The sequence below is a fragment of the Cricetulus griseus genome, chromosome 9, assembly GCF_003668045.3.
Source record: "Cricetulus griseus strain 17A/GY chromosome 9, alternate assembly CriGri-PICRH-1.0, whole genome shotgun sequence".
NCBI classification, from domain to species: Eukaryota; Metazoa; Chordata; class Mammalia; order Rodentia; family Cricetidae; genus Cricetulus; species Cricetulus griseus.
Window position 1 is genome coordinate 5,211,595 of NC_048602.1, and position 14,561 is coordinate 5,226,155.

Genomic DNA, 14,561 nt, shown 5'->3' on the forward strand with positions numbered 1-14,561 from the left:
CCAGGGCTACACAGCAAGACGCAGTCACAAGAAAACAAAACACAAAAAACCAGTAACACCAGAAAGAACAGGTCTCTTCCTCTCCCCCTTGTCCCTCCCTGCAACTTGGGCACTTGTTGGGGGCAGCCAGTTCCAGATTTGTTCACGCTGAATGTGGAGCTACAAACAAAATTTAGATTCAGTTTTCTGTTTTAAAACAAACAAAAAACATGCTGCTTTGAACTGACTCAATAGTTGAAGGTAGCCGTGGCTAAGCCTGAGGACCTGAGTTCAATCCCTGAGACCCAGGTAATGGAGGGAGGAAACCGATTCCCACAAACGGTCCTCTGATCTCCACCATGGCACTCCTACTTATATGCACCCCCACACAATAAATAACAAGTATTTTTAAACATATGGTAGCTATTGTCACAAAGTGACTGCCTTCAGTTTTTTGAGATAGGGTCTCACTATGTAACCCTGGCTGACCTAGACCTTGCTGAGTAGACCAGGCTGGCCTCTAACTCCTAGAGATCCACCTCCCTCTGCCTCCCGAGTGCTGGGATTAAAGACATGTGCCACATCCAGAGATAACTGTCCCTTTTATTTTTTAGTGCATTTCTATGTAGACCAGGCTGGCCTTGAAGATACAGATCTGTTTACCTCTGGGATTAGAGGCATGCACCACCATGTTAGCCAAGATTTTTTATTTTTATTGGTTATTTGAGAGTTTTAGACAGTATGGTTTAGTACCCCTTCCCCCAAATTTTCCTAATTTAGTCCCTATTTGCCCCAATATTTCATTTTTAAAGTATGTGCACATAGGCTTTGTAGTGTTCCATGTTTTTCTTCCTGGCACTGGAGAGGAAAGGCAGACAGGTCTCTGTGAGTTCAAGGCCAGCCTGGTCTACATAGTGAGTATCCATGCTAGCCAGGGTTACACAGAGAGACCCCATCTCAAGACAGACAGACAGACAGACAGACAGACAGACAGACAGACAGACAGATGTGTATATATGTGTTTGTGGGTGCAGGTATTCTTAGGTGGCAGAAGGAAGGGCCACTGGATTTCCCTGGAGCTTGAGTTCCAGTGGCTGTGAGCTGCTTGATGTGGGTTCTGGGAGCCAGACTCAGTCCTTGGGAAGAGCAGTAAACACTCTGAACTACCAGCCACCTCTTCAACCCCTTGATGTTGATCTCAAAAAATGAAAAATATATGTCACTTCTGCATTGATTTGGCGTGGCAGGTTTGAGTTCATATCCCAGCTCCGGTAGTTGTGGGGCCTGGGGCCATCAATGTCACCTCTGTGAACCCTAGCTTTCTCATCTTCAGGAGACACAACAAGAATAGAATCTGGCAAAGTGGTATATTATTTATATGGACTTGAGCAATGGGCTATTACAGCTGTAACAATAGCGATTATCACACACTCAGTGCACAGCTTCTGTAGGGTGGTGGTGGTGGCGGCACACGCCTTTAACCCAGCATTTGAGAGGCAGAGGCAGGTGGATCTCTGTGTGTTCAAGGTCAGCCTGGTCTACAGAGTGAGTTCCAGGACAGCCAGGACTGTTGCATAGAGAAACCCTGTCTCAAACAAAACAAGACAAACAAAAAAGTGTTAGTTTTCATCAGCATCAAAAACACCCACAGAATATCTCAGTGTGAGAGCATACACCTATAGCACCGAGGCAGCTGAAACAGGCAGATAGGCTACCCTGGGCTACATGGTGTTAGGCCACCCTGGGCTACACAGTACATCCAGACCAACTTGACCTACAACATGAGACCTTGTCTCCACAAACCAAAGCAATGAACAAAAGGCTATCCACAGAGAAGATGTCTTCCTTCTCCTCCCCTTCTTTCTCCTCCTTTTTCTCCTTCTGCCTCCTTTTCGTTTTTGGTTTTTGAGACTGGGTTTCTCCATGTAACAGAACTTACATGCCCGCCTGCCTCTGCTCAAACCCCAGGTGCTGGGATTAAAGGCCCCTGCCTCCATGCCTGGCTTTATAGAGGTTTAATCCTTTGTCTCCATGACAACCCTGTAGTGACCAGACTTTTTGTCTCTTTTTTGTTATTTTTTGAGACAAGGTCTCTCATATAGTCTAGCCTGGCCTCAAACTCCCTATGTAGCTAAGGATAGCCTTGAACTTTGGCTCCTTCCGCCTCTAGTGGGCCGACAGGCGTGCACTAGCAGGCCCAGTTTCTACGAGGCTGGCTTAGGGCTTTCTGCACACCAGAGAAGCCCTTTCCCAACTGAGAGACATACCCCAGTCTTTCTGATATTTCTTGAAGCAAACACAAGCAAACAGAAACAGGTAAAGCCTGTTTTCTTGTTCCAGTGTAGCTCATCCTGCTGTAGTACATATAAAACCGTAGGCTCCAGGCATCTGGACATGTGGCCTCCGCTCCCTGACACGGTGCCACAGAGAGCAGGCCTGTGAGCTGGCCCTGGCCTGGCCTTGCCCGGGACAGTGCGCCTGTAGGAACTGACTGACTAGACTAAAGGGTCGAAGCAGGTGTCATGTCTACCCACCTGCAAGATCCTGTCCTCAGAATAGCACCGCTAAGCATGGCAGCATGGCGGGCCAACGGGACTGCTTCTTTGTGCTCACCAAGCTCGCCTGCTTTTATCTTTGGGGCCAAGGCTCTGGCTGGACCGCTTCTTCCTTCTTGACTTCTTTCTCCCCGCCCCATCCCTGCTCATAAAGATGCGGGCTGGGCGCCCATCCAAGCCCACTTTACCCCACGGGCACGGGAGGTTCTGGGCCAGGAAAGAAGCGCATTTTGGAGACTCACACCCCAACAGCTGGCCCCAGGCACACTTTCCTAACTCTCCCTGCCCAGTTGTCAGGCCTGGCCCTGTTTGCTGAGACAGTGTGGGTGACGGCTGACCAGTACCGTGTGTACCCACTGATGGGCGTCTCAGGCAAGGACGACGTCTTCGCTGGAGCCTGGATTGCCATCTTCTGCGGCTTCTCCTTCTTCGTGGTGGCCAGCTTTGGTGTCGGAGCGGCACTCTGTCGCCGTCGGTCCATGGTCCTCACGGTGAGATCCCAGGATGGGGCTGGGGGGACTGGCCATCACAGGCACGGCGACAGCAGGACCGTGAGTGTGACTCAGGTCCTCACAAGCACCCTTTCATTCTCCAAGTCCTGGCCCCATACCTTAGTTGCAGCTGTCACCCCCGTTGTACAGAGGAAAGTGGGGTGCAGGGAAGAGAAGGACGGTCAGCACAGCTAAGTGATATAAATAAATAAATATTTATGTACAGAAATATATTTATATATTATATATTTATATATGTATTCCCAATAAAATAATGGGAATTGAAAGGCAACTCTTTGGTCTCCAAGGTCTGTGGTCCTGAGTTGTGGCAATAACAAGGAAATGTAATAACACAGCTGTCATTTGGCAGGCATGCAACCTATGCCCTGAGTTCAACACTTTACACAGATGAGCTCATATATGTCACATGGCCTATGATGGAATGCCACCATCACCACTGTCCTCGCAGAATTCAGAGAGAGGAAGTCACCCATGCAGGACCACACGGCACAGTCACACTGGAACAAACCTTGACTCCATGTCAGTTTTCGTTTAAGATTTACTGCAATATATATATGAATGTCCTGCATGTACACCTGCAGGCCAGCAGAGGGCGCCAGATCCCATTACACATGGTTGTGAGCCACCATGCCGTTGCTGGGAATTGAACTCCGGACCTCTGGAAGAGCAGTCAGTGCTCTTAACCTCTGAGCCATCTCTCCAGCCCCCGGGAGGGGGGGGTCCTTTAGGACCCCAGGATCATCACTTAGATAGTCAACAAGTGTTTACTGAACGAGAGGCACTGAGCACAACTAAAAAGCCCTTGATCCGGGGCGTGAAGGCAGCCTGTGCAGGTTGAGGAAAACCTGCTACAGCAGCAGCAAAGAAAAGCACCGGGGGACAGGGAGTCCAGCGTGCACTGAGAGAAGAGGCCTCTGGGTGGAGGTAGCACCGTGAGCAAAGGCCCTGTGGCCCGAGGGGGCAGCAGTCTATCTAGCAGTCAGAAAATAGTCCAGGGTAGGGATGGGGGTGTGTGTGGAGGGGTAGGGGGTGGAGGGTGGGGGGGGGTGGGGGGACAGCTGGGAGACTTTGGCTTTATTATGTTTACGATGGAGCTATTAATAGGAGGACCTCCTTGCCACTCCCCTCCTCCTCCTCTCATGCCCCATCCCCCTCTCTAGAGGCAGGGTCTCACTGTGTAGCTCAAAACAGGCCTGGAACTCACAGTGTAGACCAAGCTGCTTCTCACAGACTCCTGCTGCCTGCGCCCGCCCGCCCGAGGGCTGAGACTGAAGGTGTGACCTCCACACGCACTTCCTCCATTCTTGTTCCCAACCCCACCCACCCACCAATCACATAGCGATCTAATCAAAGCCCAAAGTCAACCTAACTACTGTTTGTGTTCCTCCTTTCTTTTGAGACAGGGTCTCGCTATGCAGTCCTGGCTGTTCTGGAGCTTGCTGTGCTGACCAGCCTAGCCAGCCTCAAACTCACAGAAATCCTCCTGCCTCTGCCTCTTAAGTGCAGGCGTTAAATAGGCATGCACCACCATGCCTGGCCGCTAACTACTTTTTAAAAAATATGTTTGGTTTGTCTTTCTCACCATTTTTTATTTTGTTTTGTTGTTTTTTTCAAAGACAAGGTTTTTCTGTGTAGCTGTGACTGGCTGGAACTCGCTCTGTAGACCAGGCTAGGCTCCAACTCTGCCTCTGCCTCTGCCTCCTGAGTGCCAGGGTTAAAGGCGTGCGCCACCGCTGACCAGATTTGTCTCAGGTTTTCAATCTTCCACCTCATACAGTAGTTTTTCAAAATTAGTACCTCTGTTTGTTTAGAGAGAGAGAGAGACAGTGTTGAGAAGGAACACACAGTCTTACACATGCTAGGTAGCACTCTCCCGATGAACAAAAGTTCTGCTTGGGGCTGTGTGAAGGGACCAGCTACCCATTTCGGCAGCTATGACAGTAACACGTGCTTGCCATGACCTTGTCTTAGTCACTAAGGTCAGATGCCTGCCCCTTTCGGCAGCCATGACCGTAACACATGCTTTTCTGACCTTGCCTTGGTCACTAGGAGGTCAGATCCCCGCCTCGTGGCAAGGGACCAATCAGAAGTTAGCTGGTGGCGCTATGCTTTACAGCTCTGGGTGTGCTTTATGGACAAGCGCACAGCAATGACACGCAGAGCATGGCAACCACCCTGGGAGGGCCTATGGGCCATAACAAACAGTTGACCAATCAACACATGGCAAGCCCTCCAAGCCTGGAGGCACACCAATCCTGAGCCTGTGCGTACCCCTAGACACTCCCCTTACGCTGCCCTACAGGATCTCTATGCAGCCCCTTCGAGCTGTCTTTGCTAGCCATCCGCCATGGCGGGTGGGTGAAAGACCCGAGCTAACATGGGGTTAGCTCGTTAAACAACTATAATAAAGCCTCATCCAGTTTGCAGCAAGCTTTCGAATCCTGCTGGTGATTGGAGTGACCGAGGTCCTGGCCTGAGACCCCGGAGGCCTGAGCTTTCCGGGGGGTCTAACACTGTGTATTGTGGTACACTCTTAGACCCATCTCTTGGTGGCACGAGGGAGTGAGGCAGATTTCTGTGAATTTGAAACCAGCTCTGTACATAGTGATTTCCAGGTTAACTGGGGAGGTACACATAATGAGACCCTGCTCAAAAAAAAAAAAAAAAAAATTCTGTTTTGGCCCTTGGGCCCGAGGCACCTAGGCATGGCCTTCGTCAGCCTCTGTGCCATGGGCTGCCCTTGCTCTCTTCACAGTACCTGCTGCTCATGCTCATAGTCTACATCTTCGAGTGTGCCTCTTGCATCACGTCCTACACCCACCGTGACTATGTGAGCTGGGGTGGGAGGGTGGGGGTGGGGGCGTAGGGGGGGCAGAGCCCTGTCGGGAGGGGTGAGGGGAGGCGGCCTCCATGCCTAGCCAGCTGGCTCCTGCTCTTCCCTGTCCTCCGTCCTCAGATGGTGTCCAACCCGTCCCTGATCACCAAGCAAATGCTAACCTTCTACAGTGCAGACAGTGACCAGGGCCAGGAGCTAACCCGCCTCTGGGACCGGGTCATGATTGAGGTGGGTTGGGCTCTGTGCTCGTCTCCCGGTGATGGCAGAGTGAATGTTTAGAAGACATCCCCCCAGGGGGTCCAGGCGGGATAGGGGAGCCGCTTGGTCACTATGGTTTGGTAGGCAACAGATCCAGAAAAGAAGCTCCCCCCTTCCAGGCTCACCAGGTTGGTAAGAGTCAGGGCTGTAACACTGCAGATAGTCTCCTTCCGTAGTGATGATGGCAATGATGACCTTTTGTAAGTAAGCCAGGCTGACCTTGAGCCTGCTGTGCTTCTGTTTATGACTCCCAAGACTTGCATTTGGCACCGTATAAAGCACTGTGTGTGTGTGTGTGTGTGTGTGTTGCTGGAGACTCTGTGTGTGTGTGTGTGTGTGTGTGTGTGTGTGTGTGTGTGTGTGTGTTGCTGGGGACTGACCCCAGGACTTTGTACATTCCAGGCAAAGGCTCTACCACTTAGCCATTTGTTACCCTACCTCCCAGCCCCCTTTTTTTGTTTTTTTTCTTTTTTAACTTTTTGAGATAGGGTCACAATAAGTTACCCAGGCTACCCTTCAATTCACTATGTAGCTTAAGCTACATAGTGACCCAAGCAGGCCTTGAACTTGAGAGCCTGTCTCAATCTTCCGAGTGGCTAGGATTAAAGCCCTCTTCCACCATGCTGAGTACACACACACACCACGCACACACCACACACACACATACATAATATTTGTGTATTGAGGGTTAGGGAAATGGCTCAGTGGTTAGGTATTTGTTCTACAAGTAAGAAGATCAGAGTTCAGATATCCCGAAACCCAGATAAAAGCAGGCTGAGAATGCAATTCTAACCTCAGAAGGTGGAGGCAGGGGACACCCCAGAGCAATCTGGCTAGCTAGACTACTGGTAAGCTCTGGGTTTGATTGAGATATACTGCCTTGGGCTGGAGAGATGGCTCAGCCGTTAAAGGCTAGGCTCGAAACCAAAAAAATATTAAGAGATACACTGCCTCAATAAATGAGATGGAAAACTCGAACTTCAGGCCTCTACACGAATGTGCACATATGTGCAAACCCCATGCATGCAAAAACATGCAAACCACAGAGACACACATCAAAAAATAGAAAAAAAGGAATTTTATTTTTTCCATTTTATGTGTATGAGTGTTTCTTTGTCTGTGTATGCAGTGCCCTCAATGGCCAGAAGAGGGCATCATGCTGGGAGGTGGTGGCGCACGCCTTTAATCCCAGCAGTCAGGAGGCAGAGGCAGAGGATCTAAGTGACTTCGAGGCCAGGTTGGTCTACAAAGCTACACAGAGAAACTGTGTCTTGGAGAGAGAGAGAGAGAGAGAGAGAGAGAGAGAGAGAGAGAGAGAGAGAGAGAGAGAGAGAGAGAGAGAGAGAGAGAGAGAGAGAGAGAGAGAGAGAGAGAGAGAGAGAGAGAGAGAGAGCACATCATATCCCCTGGAACTGGAGTCACAGGCAGTTGTGGGCCACTTAATGTGGGTGATGGAAACCGAACCCAGTTCCTCTGGAAGAGCAGTCAGTGCTCTTAACCTCTGAGCCATCTCTCCAGCCCTGCTTATCATTTGTTTTAAGACAGAATCCAAGCCCAGAATGGTGGCAATAGGTTTTCTGTCCTCCAGTAATAAGTTTCTGGGCTGATGTAGCAAGCCAGATCAAGCCGAATTGAAAAACAAACAAATAAACAAACAAAAACCAAAAACACATAAAAACAGTTATATTGAGGGCAAAGCAACTTGGGCAGGTTCACTGGTCTCCGAGATCAAGGCCAGAGAAGTCACATGCTCTAGCTAAGGCAGGGAGGTTTTATAGATCGTAGGTGAGGGTGATGACATGCCCACCACAAGGTGGGTTTGGACTAAGTATGACCAAAAGCTGAGTGCTTAGGTGGGGACTTCGGTGGCTGGCGGTGCCAGGGGAGGAAGCTGCAGTAGTCACCAAGAATGCAGAGCTGGGCTTTTTGGTGCCTTCCCTTTGTTCAAGACTGAGTAGGCAGGATTTGGAGAGACAGAGAGACAGAAATGAGGCTTCCCAGAATGTGCAAGGCAAGCCAGAGACTCCAACTAAAGAGGTGGCACATACCTTAATCCCCATAGGTAGATCTTGTGAGTTCAAGGCCAGCCTGGTCTACAGAGTGGGTTCCAGGACAACCTGAGCTACACAAAGAAACCCTGTACCAAAAAACAAAAACAAAAACAAACAAACAACAACAAAGAGTTTCTGAAGTTCAGGCTAGTGCCGAAGTTTTGTTTTGTTTATCGAGACAGGGTTTCTCTGTGGTTTGGAAGCTGTCTTGGAACTAGCTCTTATAGACCAGGCTGGCCTCAGAGATCTGCCTGCCTCTGCCTCCCGAGTTCTGGGATTAAAGGGGTGTGCCATCACTGCCCGACTCTGAACTTTTTTTTTAAAAGATTTTATTTATTTATTATGTATACAACATTCTGCTTCCATGTATATTTGCACACCAGAAGAGGGCACCAGATCTCATAACGGATGGTTGTGAGCCACCATGTGTGTGCTGGGAATTGAACTCAGGACCTCTGGAAGAACAGTCGGTGCTCTTAACCTCTGAGCCATCCCTCCAGCCCAGGGGTGATTGCTTTATACACCCAAGGATGACTTTGGAATCCTGAGGATTAAGAAGCAACTGCAGCCTCTGCTGATTACCAGCTCAGCCTAAGTCATGTAGGGGCCCAGAAACTGCACCCTTAATCCAAGGGCTTCTGATTAAATGTCCATTTGAGCTGGGCAAGGTGGTGCACCCCTAGACTCCTAGTACTTGGGAAGCTGTGGCAGGCTGCCACCAGTTTGAGACCAGCCACCAGTAAGACCCTGTGCCCAAAACAACAAACTTCTCAGTGGGCTGAGAAAAGCCATAAATCTGCCTTTTGTAATATCTGATTTAAATTCTTTTATGTGCATATGTTTGTCTGTGTAGACCTATGTGTGGTGCCCACAGAGGTCAGAAGAGGCCATCCAAGCCTCTGGAGCTGGAGTTACAGGTGGTTTATGAGCCGCCCACCACCCCCATAGATGCTGGGAATTGAACTTGAATCCTCTTGAAGAGCATCAGAAATTTTCTTTTTCTTTTTCTTTTTCTTCTTTTCTTTTCTTTTTTTTTCCGAGACAGGGTTTCTCTGTAGCTTTGGAGCCTATCCTGGCACTCGCTCTAGAGACCAGACTGGCCTCGAACTCACAGAGATCCGCCTGCCTCTGCCTCTGCCTCCCGAGTACTGGGATTAAAGGTGTGTGTCAAGGTGTGCACCACCAACGACAGGCAAGCATCAGAGGTTTTCAACATCTATTTTTTAGTGTCATTTTGTCAGCACGGAAGAATTTTAAAAGCAAATGAGTGTAGGTTTGGGCCAAATCTATCAGCGTTATAACATCTACATTCCCTCCCCCCACCCCCCCTACACACAGAGTCCGGGACTCTAACAAATGGGGTCCAGCTGTCCCAAAAGCCAATCTGCCTCTCTTTAACTGTGACCTCAGCCCCAGCCCTGCCTAAACCTGGCTCTTTCTGCAGCAAGAGTGCTGTGGGACATCTGGCCCCATGGACTGGGTGAATTACACATCCGCCTTCCGGGCAGCCACTGCAGAAGTGGAATTCCCCTGGCCCCCTCTGTGCTGTCGTCGGACCGGGAACTTCATCCCCATCAATGAAGAAGGCTGCCGAGTGGGCCACCTGGACTACCTGTTTACCAAGGTGTGTCCCTTTGCCCCGTGCATCTGTCTGTCCATCTGCTCTGTTTCTCCCTTCCCCGCTCCTACTGTCTGTCTCTCTGTCCCTCTGTCTTCCAGCCTCTCCTCTCTGGCCTTTTCTTTCTTTCCCTTCTCCCTGGTTCTCCCAGCTCCTTGTATGAGTCATCAGGATGCACGCACACACAGTCTGAGCCAGACCTGATGGCTGCAGCTGGTTGTCTGGGAATGAGAGCAGCAACAGGAATATTATCAGTTGCTGGAGCTAGACACGCCGGTCACCCTGTCTACTTAGTGAGCTGAGGCAGGCTGGCCGTGAATTTATGACCAGCCCCAGCGACTTCAAGAGCCCCTGCCTCAGAAGTAAAATGAAGGCCAATGAGAGGATTCAATGGTAGAGCCCCTGCCTAGAATCCCCCAGTGAGGGGGCTGGGGGCGTGGCTCAGTGGTAGAGCCCCTGCCTAGAATCCCCCAGGGAGGGGCTGGGGGTGTGGCTCAGTGGTAGAGCCCCTGCCTAGAATCCCCCAGTGAGGGGCTGGGGGCGTGGCTCAGTGGTAGAGCCCCTGCCTAGAATCCCCCAGTGAGGGGCTGGGATTATGGCTCAGTGGTAGAGCCCCTGCCTAGAATCCCCCAGTGAGGGGCTGGGATTATGGCTCAGTGGTAGAGCCCCTGCCTAGAATCCCCCCAGTGAGGGCTGAGGGGCGTGGCTTAGTGATGCAATGCTTCCCTAAGCATGTAAGAGGCCTTGAATTCAATCCCCAGCATGGCTAATATAAAAAAAAAACAACAGCTGGAAGTGATTATGGTGGTGCACATCTGTAATCTCAGCTGTGCAGGATCACTGCCAGTTGGAGGCTAGCCTGGGAAACACAAGATGCTGTCTCCAAAAATAATAATCCCTGAGTGTGGCGGTGCACGCCTTTAGTCCCAGGATATGGGAGGCAGAGGCAGGCGGATCTCTGTCAATTCAAGACCAGCCTGGTCTACAGAGTGAGTTCCAGGACAGCCAGAGCTACACAGAGAAACCCTGTCTCAAAAACTAGAAAATAATAAGAGCAGGTGAAGTATGGTGACGCTCGCCTTTGACCCCAGCATTCAGGCAGATCTCTGTGAGTTTGAGGCCAGCCTGGTATACATAGAAAGTTCTAGGTCGGGCCGGAGAGATGGCTCAGCGGTTAAGAGCACTGAGTGTTCTTCGAGAGGACCTGAGTTCAATTCCCGGCAACCACATGGTGGCTCGCAACCACCTTGAATAAGATCTGGTGCCCTCTCCTGGCCTGCAGGCAGAAGACTGTATACATAATAAATAAATAAATAAATAAATAAATAAAATCTTTAAAAAAATTGCTTAAAAAGAAAGAAAGAAAGTTCTAGGTCAGATAGGGCTACATAGTGAGACCCTGTCTCAACCAAAAACTAACAAAATGAGAAAACCGCTGTGGTTACTATAGTAGCAATAAGGACCCACGAGGAGGAGTGACGCATTCCCTAATAAAAGCCAGGTGTTTCCGACCACTCTGGCTTTGTATCTTTATCACAGCCATAGGAGGAAAAGGTGATAACAACCCTGCTTGGAGAGCAGGAAGGCCAGGGGAGAGGCAGGGCACAAGCAGCAGGGGGGCGGGTTAACACTAGACCTGGTTCCAGTTGTACCTGCGCTGCAGGCTTGGAGGGGAGGAGGTGTCCCAGGGAGCCCACATCTCCAAGGACAGATTAGGACAACCAATTCTCAAGCCAAAGTCCCACGCATATTCTTCTGTGTGTCACCTCAGGGTCCCTGTGTCAGTTCTCCAGGCTGCCACTTAGCCGGTTGGAAAACTGGGGCTCAGAGAGCCAGAATTGTGCCCGTGTGCTACCTACAGGGAGCAGAGCTAGTCCCGGGGCCTGGTTGCACCTGACAGGGTCACACACTCTGGATCTTTGCTCTCAACCACATTGTGGCTGTAACAGGATCTGGGAAGGTGACCCTGGTGTCGGGCCCTGGCCTTGCTCAACCTGTCTCTAGTGAGCAAGTATCGGGAATGGAAGACAAATAAAGCTGGGTTTTAAACGCTTGGGGTTTGTGGGTAGCATAGAAGCAAGCCCAGACTGACAGCTGCCTGTCAGAGCAGCAGCTGCTGCCTCGGGGACCGGCTTCCCTCCGCGTCCCAGAAGGCATGCGCGGCCACAACCCCATTGCACAGATGGGCAGAGCAAGGCAAAGGGGAGAGAGGGATGTGTCTCAGGGCACCTGGTGACGTTCCATCACCCACCATCCTCCCCGGTATCTTCACGGGCCTCTACTGTCCCTCTCTCCAGGGCTGCTTCGAGCACATCGGTCATGCCATCGACAGCTATACATGGGGCATATCGTGGTTTGGCTTCGCCATCTTGATGTGGACAGTGAGAGATGGAACCCCTGTGGGCTGTGGAGGAGGGACCTGTGGCAGCCCAGGGGTGCGGGCATGGTCTTGGGGGAGACAAGTGGGCCCCGGGCTAAGCGCCCAATCTCATCATTTGCCCACAGCTGCCTGTGATGCTGATAGCCATGTATTTCTACACCACTCTCTGAAGACGAAGGGAAGTCATGTGTGCACCTCTGCCAGAAGCTCCTGCCTCTCAGCTGCACCCCGGGACTCCTCAACCCCACCCCACCCCACTCCCGTGTACCTAGGTCACAACCCACCCACTACCCTCCAGGCTCCTTTCTTTCCATCCCAAAGTCCCTTTGCAGGTGGAGGAGCTGCCCTGGACCCTAGCTGTGCCGCAGACCTGGATTTGTGTGCCTGGACCCCCTTGGCCTTTTTTCACTTGGCTGATCTGGCTCATCTTTCTGGTGACAACGGAATGTCCTGTCCTCGGAGTCCCGTCACGCACCTGTCTGTAGCCACTGTTGCTCAGTAGTTTGTATAAATAAGCTCTAGTAGACCCAGGTTGCTGTAAGAGGAGGGCCACAATCTGCCATGGTCATTGTGGGGCTCCCGTCACCACCCAGCATGTGTCTGAGCACGGGCCGGATGTCCAATAAATACTGGCCTGGCAGAATGAGCACACGAGACTGTTTTCTGCGTCATTGGAGATGGGGGTTTTACTCTGAAGCCCAATATGTTATCGTAGGCTAGCCTGGAAGCCAAGGTGATCGTGCCGTATCTGCCTCCCCTCGTGAGAAGATTACAATCACACACCCCCTTCCTGTCTCCACCTCTAGAATGCTGGTATCCCAGGCATGCAACACTCCACCCAGCCTGAGTTTGTTTTCTTTTGGGGACAAGGGTGAGTGGATAAGACTTCACAAGGAAGTGGCGAAATCCAGCTGGCATCAATTGGTTCGTGCCATTGATTCAAAATGGCTAGTTGCAGGCAGGCCTGGAGAGCCAGCCTGGCAGCCTGGGTTTCCAGAGACCGGCTTCCTCTGCCAACGTCAGACTTAAGGACTTAATGCTTTGAAATTTTCTTTCCTTTCTTTCTTTTTTGAGATGTAGTCTCATTGTGTAGTCCAGTCTCAGTCTCAGTCTCTCTCTCTCTCTCTCTCTCTCTCTCTCTCGCTCTCTCTCTCTCCCTCTCTCCCTACCCCACCCCCCACCGTGTGTGTTTGCTTCACTTTATTCCCTTAAGACGTGGTCTCTGTCCAGACATTGGTGGCACACGCCTCTCATCCCAGCACTTGGGAGGCAGAGGCAGAGGGATCTCTGTGAGTTCGAGACCAGCCTGGTCTACAAGAGCGAGTTCCAGGCTAGGCTCCAAAGCCACAGAGAAACCGTGTCTCGAAAAACAAAAAAACAAAAAGCATGGTCTCTCACTGAACCTTGAGCCCAACATTTTCTTCAGGCTAAATTTTCTGGCCAGTGAGCCCAACAATCCTCCCATCTCTGCTCCCCCCAAAGCTGGGGTCACTGGCTGTTAAAATATGAGATCTGGGCCGGGCGTTGGTGGCGCACGCCTTTAATCCCAGCACTCGGGAGGCAGAGGCAGAGGCAGAGGGATCTCTGTGAGTTTGAGGTCAGCCTGGTCTCCAGAGTGAGTTCCAGGACAGGCTCCAAAGCTACACAGAGAAACCCTGTCTCGGAAAAACAAACAAACAAACAAAAAGAGCTCTGAACTCAGGTCCTCCTCACCCACTGAGCCATTGTACCACCAATGTCACCCTCTTGATGCCCCTGCTTCTGCCTCTTGAGTGCTGGGATTACAGATATGCATCGCAATGGCTGGCTCCAAATCAGAGTTTTCAAAGTGCCACAGAGATGCGATATATCCCAGATTTTAATACACACAAGAGGCCCGGCCAGCTGACTGGCTGAACTGGTTTCTCTGTAGTCCCAAGCAGGAGACTTGCCTGCCTCTCTAGGCACGTGTCTGCCTAACCTGTAACCACATCAAGGAAACGGGGCACTGTGTGCTACTCTGCTGGGAAGCAGGCCCCCTCCCAAGCAGGCTCACTGCCTTAGCATGTGGCTGGGATTCTCTGGGAGAGGCAACCCTGTGTCCTCCCCAGTCCCGCCCGACAGCCTGAGCCTCACTGTGTCAACTATGAACCGGGAATTAGAATATTCAATGTCATAGCACAGGGCCCATTGTTTTTGTTGTTGTTGTTGCTGCTTTGTTTTTTCTATTTGAAAGGTTCAGACATTATGCTGGCCTGGCCCTGTCACCTGGCAGAATCCACATAGGCAGTGCCCTGGTCAGCCCAGGGTTCCATGGGAACTAAGTCTGCACGCAGGTGCAAAGGACCCCTTTAAAAGACAGAGCCTGCCCCCTTACTCTCTTTTTGCTCTCT

General features: G+C 51.0%; 1 protein-coding gene across 1 annotated transcript in view; it reads left to right on the forward strand.

Moving 5' to 3' along the window:
- Upk1a (uroplakin 1A) overlaps positions 1-12,445 on the forward strand; it is a 13,105-nt gene extending 660 nt beyond the window's left edge. Inside the window, exons 2-7 of the mRNA XM_027431244.2 lie at positions 2,825-3,025; positions 5,802-5,876; positions 6,003-6,110; positions 9,636-9,815; positions 12,107-12,190; positions 12,315-12,445. Coding sequence (XP_027287045.1) covers positions 2,825-3,025; positions 5,802-5,876; positions 6,003-6,110; positions 9,636-9,815; positions 12,107-12,190; positions 12,315-12,359 — 693 coding nt within the window. The 3' untranslated portion in view covers positions 12,360-12,445. The remainder of the gene's footprint in view (positions 1-2,824; positions 3,026-5,801; positions 5,877-6,002; positions 6,111-9,635; positions 9,816-12,106; positions 12,191-12,314) is intronic.
- Positions 12,446-14,561: the final 2,116 nt, after the last annotated feature.